Raw genomic sequence first — 9,251 nt, forward strand, 5'->3', positions numbered from 1 at the left:
TCTAGGAACATCCTCCACTAAACAACAGTGATCTCTATCGATTATTCTTGGAGCATATGGCACCGGAACCGTGCCAATTAGCACAAGCACCGTTTTCCACACAAAGTCATCATCGGAAGTGTTCTCTCTCTGTGTTAGCAATCAATTCGGAAATAACTAGATTTCCACTAGACTTGGTGAGATAACTAGCCGGTATGATCCTTCTACTTACTAAACATTCTTGATCAATTATTTCAAAACTAGAATAACCGTTATTACGTAGACCATATATGCATTCTATGTCTACATGGGTTGCAACTATAGCTCCTGCCTTATCTTGTACGACGAATGTCTCTGTTTTAGGATCAAATAACTCTATCATAAATCTGATCAAATTTGTGCGCACGCTGAAGGCTGAGAGTTGCAACATCGTGCGCAAACTAGTAGAGCTAAACATCGCATGTTGAGGTCCTAAAAAAGTGGCTACGAGATTCGTCCACTTTGTGTAGTCACAACAAACCGGGCCATCTAAATCATCCATTCTGCAAATAGCATATAAAAATAACCATTATTGCCGACATAGAAAATCTCCTAAACCATCTACAGCTTAAATGTTAACCTAAAACTTACACGTACGCCAAAAAATGAAGGTTTAGATGTGGACGAAACGATCGATGATAAAAGAGATTACAAAAGATTGGTATTTTATCAAGATTGGGTAAGCCCGTATACTCACATCAGGATGCTGACTATATGGCTGCTGCCCGCAATTTCCTTCTAGCATCGGACCTTTGCAGTTTTGAGACAACCTATGCAACCAGGCGATCTTGCTTGGCACAGTCTCCTACATCCTAGGATGCATAAAAATGCTGGATTGTCACCATAAATGGACCCACAGTTAATTCAGCTATATCATCAAGTTAAGTGTGAAGAAACAGAAAAGTGAGCACGAGACATACATCACTCGCAGTGGGCCTCTTATAAGGTTCAATGGAAAGAAGATTGAAATTGAATCTTTGGCTGATTAAGCTATTGGTTTCCATGTATACTCCTCAAAACTGAATTCGCCCTAAAAGAAGCACCTAAACAAACGACATCAGATTAAGCTATTGGTTCTTTGTTGAAGCAAGTAACAATTAAAAGTATCCGCATGCATACTGAAGTGCTCAAGTTGTACAAATACACCAATATCTCTGATCCAAATTAGTTGCCGCAGGTTCAATGAACCTAGACAAATTTAGGCAACATTTTGCCTAAATCTCCAACAATTAATTTGGATCGGAGGGAGTTTTGGTTTTGGTCTCGAGTCTTCAAAACCAAGGTGCCAATTCCTTTTTGAGTGTCCCATAACACAGGCCCCAACTGACCCTACACCCATACCGTCTCATAAGATGAGTATTATTCTCAGTAGAACATGTTATATTCTAGTGGATTGCATGTGAGACAATATTTTCTTTGCATCCTTAGGAATCTCTAGTTAGGTACTGACTTAGACATCGCAAAGAAACTTTCCCGTTAAAAGTTTGGACTGGAGATAAGACAAGTCGAAATTCAAGTGGCATTTGCAGACAATTAAAAGGTGGAAGCATGGAGACATGAATAAAAAGAAAACTACCAATTGTATCGCCAATGCAGAACATTTTCCACAGATGCTAGTTCAGAGGAGTACTTACTTACAGGATCCTTTGCTGTTTTTCTCTTTTAGTTGGGGCATGGAATGGTGGGCATCTGAAGCACTATAAAAATGAGAGCCTGAGGAATATGCTGCACAAATCAAGCAAGGAGAATTATCATGAGAAAGGATTACCAACATACCCGAATAAGAGAATATACAGAATCACCCCACAGACCACATATCACTTGCAGCCGAAACCTCTTGCCTCGAGAGTGCTTCTGGTGAAACATAATCTATGGAACCAAACAACGCCACGATTGGGTCACTGAAATCTTCTACAGAGCTCAAATCAAAATCCATGATCTTCAACGTGGAATCTTCTTTTGTGTCTGTGAAGTGGCAATTCTCTAGCTTCAAGTTAGTATGTATGATGTCCTCCTTGTGAAGAGCTTTCAACCAACCAGCGATCTGTCTAATGATAGCAGGCGCGTCAAAATCCAAGTACCGTACGTGCCCTATAATCATGTAAAACAGCTCACCACGAGAGCACAGCTCATGGACAAGGTGCATGCCATTCGCATCCTCATACACATAGTCCTCAGACAGCCTTCTGCTTTCAGTTGTGGACATCGCGCAGAAGCAACAGTAACTTGAATGGTTATTTGACTCAATAACCTAACAACTCAGGGAAACAAATACTGGTAAGAAGCCCGGCAGTAAACCGGTACAAATCAACCTGTTTCACACAAGAAATCAGAATGAAATAAGTTCAGCAATTGCCACAACTATTGTACTAAGCAAATGGAGATGGCATTCACCTGAATATTGCTACCAGATTCATATAATCTGTCGAATAAAAAAGTAAGCACTTCTACATGAATAGTAAAATGTTCAAGCAGGAAGTAACCAAAATTCTCAATGAAACAAGTAACTACTATGCTACTATTTACTATATACTCCGTAGGAAATATCATGAAGAATGGGTACTTTCTGGAACTAGAGCACATGTGAATTCGTCAGTCACATCAAAGTGATTTGATAATAAGACAAGCATTCCTTTTAATACTGATCCAGAAATCACAAACTAAATAAAACTGTAACAGCGAAGCTAAGAAATCACAAACTGCAACTGTCTTCAAAACATTCATTGACAAAAAAGTTTTTAATTGTAACTTCCAAGAGTAGAAGAATATAATACTTGTATATAGATGGCTCCAAAAAGATGTTTCAACACATAGAAGTGTACTAAAAAGCAAAATTTTCTAGATGAACTATGCTGAATCCCTAAAACTCAATTGCTGTTGTGATGCTTTGGATCTCTCATATCCCATATGCATTTCGCCTGTTAGGAGAAATATGCAACTCCTTCCTCCTGCGATTTCTCCGTTTACTTCTAGTTGACTTTTCCTTGGCATTTGTTTCTTCTTGTCCACTTGTCTGTTTGTCTCTCCCTGGTTCTTCAGAACTAGTGTCTTCCTCGGACCTAGATCTCTTGCCAGTCTTGACCTTCTTGCCCTCTGACCTTGTCTTGGCAGATGTTTCTTCATTACTTGTCAGCTTATCTTTCCTTGTTTTTTCAGAAATAGGACCTTCCCCAGACTTAGATTTCTTATGAGCTTTGACCTTCTTACCTTGTATCTTATGTCCTCCAAGGATTGCATCTTTGTTCTTCTTCTGATGATGAGTCACATGCCATTCATCCTCCCTATATGGTGCAAGCTTCTTTATAGAAACATACTGGTTCAAATCCCTATCATCTGCCTGCAGTATCTCGTAGGTGTTGAGGCCATAACTGTTCGGCTGAACTTGCCTATACTTGAACCGAGTTTTCAGATCTCCAATGGTGTCCTCATAGTCTAGCTTATAGTACTCGTCAAATTCCTTCTCAATCTCCAGTCTGTCCTTGAGAGAGATCTTCCTTTTCCTTTTCTCACCGGCCCCATCACCATCTGCAAGCTCCTTATTTTTACTTTTCTTCTTCTTCTCGCTAATAGATTTGTCACCACTAGCAGCAGACCCTTCTTTAGCATCAAGAGCCCACTCTTCAGGTAGCCCAAGCAATTTGTCTTCCTTGTCAAAATCAGGTTTGTCATCCAAATCTTCCCCACTTCCAAACCCAGGATCAACCTCATCAGCACCATAGTACTTGTCATCAAACATCTCCCGCATTTTCTTGTCATAATCCTCTGGATCAAAATCCTCCTCCAGGTCATCTGCACCAAGCTTGCAGGCAGCACCCCCTTCAATTCCAGCAATCATCCGGATCTTCTCGAGCTTCTCAGCAATCTGTTTCTTCTTCAAATTCTTGAGATGCTTCAGCTCCTCTGCCTGCTCCTGCTTGGCTTTTGCATTCCGCTCCGCTTTGCTCTTCCGCTGCTTCTTCCTGCTGCTCTCCTTCTTCCTCACCGAGCCCTCAATATGGCGGGGATGTCCCATTACCCGACCAGTCACTAGCGCCTCTGAAGCTGCCATCTCCTCATGCCGGTAATTATAACCTTTGGTGCAATTTTTCATCTCATGCTCCTCCCACTTTTCAATCTCGGCCTCTTCCTTCTGTATATCATCTAAAGAGAAATTATGGCTCCCCGGTTCAAGGTATGGCCTATTGAGTATGTAATCCTTCAAGAACCTCTCGTTTTCATCGAGCTGCTCATCCTTCCCGAAAACCTCACCCACCAGCTCCTCTGTCCGCTTCTCATCTTCATCCTCTTCGCTCTCGCCACCATCTCCATCAGTCTGCTTCTCCGTGAACAAATCGTCCTCCTCGCCATCACCATCAGCGAATGCCTTCTTCTCTGCCTCAAAGAACTCCTTGAGCCCCTCCCTCTGCCGTTCGTCGTACCCAATCCTGTCGTACTTGCTGCCGCGGCCAGTCTGCGCAGCGAACTCCGGGCCCTCCTCGAGCAGGTGCTGGGCGTTCACGTCCTTGAGGTACAGTGGCCGCTCCTTCTTGGCCTTCCCCTCCTTGGGCTCCCCCTCTGCACCGGCCTCGTCCTCGTCCTCAGACGAGGAGGAGTACACCTTCGCATTCTTCTGCAAGATGGCGCTGTCGCCGCTGCGGATGCGGGTGATGAGCTGGAGCATGCGGCGGTCGATGCGGCGGGAGGCGGTGGCGACGTCCTCGTCAGAAGACTCATCGTCTTCTTCGGCGTATTCCTCGTTGATCTGGATCTTCGAGTTGTCCTCAGCGGGCGCATCGCAGTCGTCCTCGGAGCCCGCGAGGATGTCCAACGCCTTCTTCTTCTTCCCGTCCCCATTCATCTTCTCCGGCGACGCCTTCATTGCAGCCACGGCGGCGTCGGTGGCGGTGGCGGTGGCGGAGGCACGGCCCTTGCTAGGTTTTTGCAATCAGAAGCGAGATGGGCTGCGAGCCTGTGACTTCTATTTACGATCAATTTATAAGTTATGGCCCACCGAGTAACTTATTGGGCCCAACAAAGTCCGTTAAGGCCGAACTAGGTCAGGCAAGGCCCAGCCGATTTCGTCCGCACCTATAAAGCCACTCTCTGTAAACCCTAGCGAGCTCTCCATTTGCCGCCGCCGCCTCCGCCCCGAAACCGCCCCGCATCCCCTTGCTCGCTCGCCGCAGCCGCTCGGAACGATGGCTCCCACCAAGAAGGCGGTACGAACCCTAATCGATCCGCTCGCGCTGCTCTCCCCCACTCCCATTTCGAGCTGATCTGTTTCGTTTGATGCGGCGGTTTCTCACTGATTTTCGGTCGATGTGCGCTGCAGAAGAAGAGCACGGAGAACATCAACAACAAGCTGCAGCTCGTGATGAAGAGCGGCAAGTACACGCTCGGGTACAGGACCGTCCTCAAGACGCTGCGCAGCTCCAAGGGTACAGTTCTGCTCTCTGTTCGTACGCTTTAGTTTCTCACTGTTGATGTGATCCTTTAGGTCGGTTGACTGATTGAGTAGCTCAGGCGTTTTCTAGGTTGGCAGAGTGTATAATGGTTTAGAATTTGGACCCTATTTATTGCTTGAGATGTGATTAGCTTCTCGAACTGATTCTGCTTACAGATCTTGTGTTAACTCTGGCGCTTGTGCTAATGTTTCTTCTGTGGCCATGAATTAATGCTGGTAGTTTTTGTAGTGCAATACGAACTTCACGTAATGGTATAAATTGTAGTTTGTAATGCTGTCAATTTAATTCGTAGAATGTGACTGGTGTTCACCTCGATAGCTCTCTTTAGATGTGCCTTAGATTTGCATACAGCGCCACGTCTAGAACAAGCCACCTCTTGTTTAAGACTTCTCCATTCTCCATGTCTTCAATGCCTATTAGGTAATATAAATAGGAAGTTAAATATACTGTTTGTGTTGTGTGTTGAGTTAAATTTGCATCAGAAGTATTACGCCTTGCTCCGTTTTATGCTGTGATTTTTGCTCTAGAATTGTAGTATCGAGACCTAAGGTTGTTTAATTGCACTGAAGTTTACCTCCTTGGCTTGCTTTAAGGGTGCCTTGGTGATGAATACAGCGCCCTAGAAATGTGACATCCTCTTAATTAAGTTTCCAGTATATCTCGTGTATCTGGGGGCAATGGAAGGTTCAAATATTTATTGTTTGTTGATTGTAGTACTATTTATGTTTGTGTGTCTGCATATTTGGACTTGCATGCATTGTTGAGATTTTTTATTGTAGAATGGGACTGAGGTTTACCACTTTGGCTTGCTTAATGACATCCTTCTTGCACATTTTGAAGTTTATTTTTTCAGAAAAAAAGACACTATGAAGTTTTTAAATGATTTGGAAAGATGAAATTTGCTACCAACCTATGTTATTTCTATTGAGTTGTTGGATCTTTTTGCATTTTTGGAATTTTAGTTCGCAGTTATTCACCCTCTGTTGATGTTGTTTGCAATTTATAGATATAGGATTTTGAATAGTAGATTGGGACTGAAGTTTTGCTATTTGCTTCTTTTTGTCACCCTAGAGATGAGTGCAGCGCCCTGGAACAATGCCTCTATTATGGCTTATCCAATCCAATATCTTAATATCTGGTGTACAATATTTGCAAAAAATCACGTGCTGTTTTGTTTGAACTGGTATCATGACTTAACTTGTCCCTTCGAGAGCATTTTGCACATTCATATATAAATAGGGTTTTAGGGTAACTGCTATATTGATCATCTTTGGTCTTTCTGCATTTTATTCTGAAGTACTAATGCGAGAATTCTATATCTATGTTCAGGGAAGCTGATTATCCTCGCAAACAACTGCCCTCCACTTAGGAAGTCCGAGATAGAGTACTACGCCATGTTGGCAAAAATTAGCGTGCACCATTTCCATGGAAGTAAGATAATTCCATCCTTTCTGAACCTTCTTTGCATGGCTTCACTATTCCAGCAACAGGTGCATAATTTAGGGGTACACTTCAGTAATATGCCTTTTGCCTTTCAGACAATGTTGATCTTGGAACTGCCTGTGGAAAGTACTACCGGGTGGGCTGTCTCAGCATCATTGATCCTGGTTCGTTAACATACAAATTTCTTCCAATTTGTTTTATACGTGCACTCTTTAACTTGTACTGATCTATTACGCTAAACCTTCAGGTGACTCTGACATCATCAACACCACCACCACCACTGCCCAGTGAAGAAGAGAGAGCTCTCCACCTGTTCAGTTGATCTAGGGTCCGGTTGTGCTCTCTAGGCCGACCTCTTGTTATCTTTGCTCATGTACTTTTTTGTGATGCTGAATTGGAGCTGTCCTACAGATAATACTTCATATGGTTGTTTTTCAAGAAGTTCATGTGATATTGTTTGCTGATCTGTTCCATTTCCATAGATCTGCCAGTATGTCTTATTTGGTTCTGTGGTACGATAGTGGAAGCTCTTTCTGTTTCTCTGTGTTATTGTGGTTTCCTTGCTTGAAGGCAAATGACTAGCGATACAAAGATAGCTTAATTCATACTGAGTAACTGAGGTTGCTTGATATGGCTTGTTCTTGGGTAATTCCCTTGACGCCTGTTTCCTTGGAGCGTAAGTTGCACAGCCAAATCTTCTGAACAGCTTGTAGCTAACCTGTCATAAGAGCATCAAAAAAACGCTTCCAGTATCCCCCAAACTCGTTTTTTTGTCCAGCGTGTCCAGTGTCCGGCGCCCCGAGCCCGTCCCCGCCCCACTGAGGACGACGGACACAACGAAAAGCGAGACGAAGCGACGCGGGCCTGACCCGTCAGCGGCACAATAAATTTTAACCGTCGTCTACCTCGCGACGGAAGTTATTGGCGCGCAGTGACGGTGCAGGCAGTTCCCGCAGAGGCGCAGCGACGCGTCTCGTCGTGCCTAGCTCTGCGTGCCGGCGTTAATGAGCGCCACCGCTCCCCCGCCCCCCTTCAGCCTATAAAAGGGCCGCATCTCATCGTCCCTCTCACACAAACCCTAGCCGCCACCATCTGCGCGCGAATAACTTCCGCCGCGAGGTAGGCGACAGTTAGGTCCAAACTTGAATGTGTGCTCAAACTTGAATGTGTGCTGACGTGTCGGCCCCGCCACTTCCCGCCTTGTTTTTCGTTGTGTCCAGCGTGCCCGGAGCGTGTAGCGGGGACGGCCTCGGGGCGCCGGACACCGTATCGGGCCACGCCGGACAAATATCGGGTTTGGGGGACACGCTGGGAACGTTTTTTTTGTCCGGCGCGCCCCAAATCGCTTTGGGCAACGCGGCTGGAGATGCTCTTATGTGTTGGGCTAGAGAGTGAAGAGAAGTTCTTGCTGTCTATCATACCAGTTGTCACTAAATTAGGAAACTAAGTGCCCTCGCCTTCTTTGTTGCAATAGAAGAACATCGAAAAATCTAATCTATTGGCTTCAACTGGCCATTGCCATCTTCGCTGCAAATAAAGAACACCATACAGATGGCCGTTGATGTCTTCGCTGGAGTCGTCACTGTGGTAGTGCCTGAGTCGTCGAACACACTGACGCGTATGTCGTCGTCGCCAGGCAGAGCAGTAGGCATCCAACCTCTAGTCTGTGGGCGTGGGAACTTGTCGAAGCCAACGTCGAGGTACATCTTACCTTGCCCGTCGAACAGGACCTCGACGGGCCACCAGCATTAGCCGCAGTTGGCCTCCCGCAGGTTCACGGTAGCCGGCTCCCGGACGACGAGAAACTCCCCGAACTTGTCTGGGAGTTTCTTTCTGCAGAGGGCGTCCTCGGTGATGTGGACGACGAACTCTAAGTGCATGGAGAATGGGCACTCCCACTCCGGAGGGACAAAGAGCGTGCGGGGCGACGGTTAGCATGCATATCTTGCACGACCACCCCTGTCCCGGCCTCGGTGGCCGCCGCGTCCTCGGCCCCTAGGATCCGCCATGTAGCGCGTGGGGGGAGGTGGATGGCGGCGCTAGGGTTGGGGGTTAGGGAGGTAGCTAGGGTTGTGTGAGGGAATGGATGCCCCCAACGCCCCATTTTACACGTCGGTGGTAGCCGAGGGGGCGGTGGCTCGCATTAATTAAGGCATGCACCCATTGCTAGGCCTAGGGAACCTATATCGATGTGCGGCCATTAATTCAGTTTGTAGAATGCGGAAGCGACACTGCCCGCCAGCACTGCCGCGCCATGCAGAAGACGAAGCAGACGTGGTCGCTGCTAGGCAGGTCCGAGGCAAAGGGGAGCGGTCACACTCTACGTCTGCGCAGACGCATTTCAAC

At 45.9% G+C, this 9,251-nt stretch overlaps 2 protein-coding genes across 2 annotated transcripts; one reads left to right on the forward strand and one right to left on the reverse strand.

Moving 5' to 3' along the window:
- Positions 1-2,914: 2,914 nt before the first annotated feature.
- LOC124663466 (protein KRI1 homolog) lies at positions 2,915-4,876 on the reverse strand. Its single transcript, XM_047201164.1, has one exon. It carries the CDS (start codon positions 4,874-4,876, stop codon positions 2,915-2,917), a length of 1,962 nt encoding a protein of 653 aa, XP_047057120.1.
- A 261-nt stretch (positions 4,877-5,137) lies between these two features.
- On the forward strand, positions 5,138-7,351 carry LOC124661052 (60S ribosomal protein L30). The gene is made up of 5 exons (XM_047198913.1): positions 5,138-5,216; positions 5,330-5,435; positions 6,792-6,893; positions 7,001-7,069; positions 7,153-7,351. The coding sequence occupies exons 1-5, from the start codon at positions 5,196-5,198 to the stop codon at positions 7,194-7,196; spliced, it is 342 nt and encodes a 113-aa protein (XP_047054869.1). The 5' UTR covers positions 5,138-5,195; the 3' UTR covers positions 7,197-7,351.
- The last annotated feature ends 1,900 nt before the right edge of the window (positions 7,352-9,251 follow it).

This window comes from Lolium rigidum, chromosome 6 (assembly GCF_022539505.1).
Source record: "Lolium rigidum isolate FL_2022 chromosome 6, APGP_CSIRO_Lrig_0.1, whole genome shotgun sequence".
NCBI classification, from domain to species: domain Eukaryota; kingdom Viridiplantae; phylum Streptophyta; class Magnoliopsida; order Poales; family Poaceae; genus Lolium; species Lolium rigidum.

Excerpts from the sequence above, each read along its gene's own strand:
- LOC124663466 (XM_047201164.1), bottom strand. The coding sequence starts at position 4,876 with ATGAAGGCGTCGCCGGAGAAGATGAATGGGGACGGGAAGAAGAAGAAG.
- LOC124661052 (XM_047198913.1), top strand. The coding sequence starts at position 5,196 with ATGGCTCCCACCAAGAAGGCG. Across the intron at positions 5,217-5,329 it reads TGGCTCCCACCAAGAAGGCG|AAGAAGAGCACGGAGAACAT; the intron begins GTACGAACCCTA and ends TGTGCGCTGCAG. Across the intron at positions 6,894-7,000 it reads CGTGCACCATTTCCATGGAA|ACAATGTTGATCTTGGAACT; the intron begins GTAAGATAATTC and ends TTTGCCTTTCAG.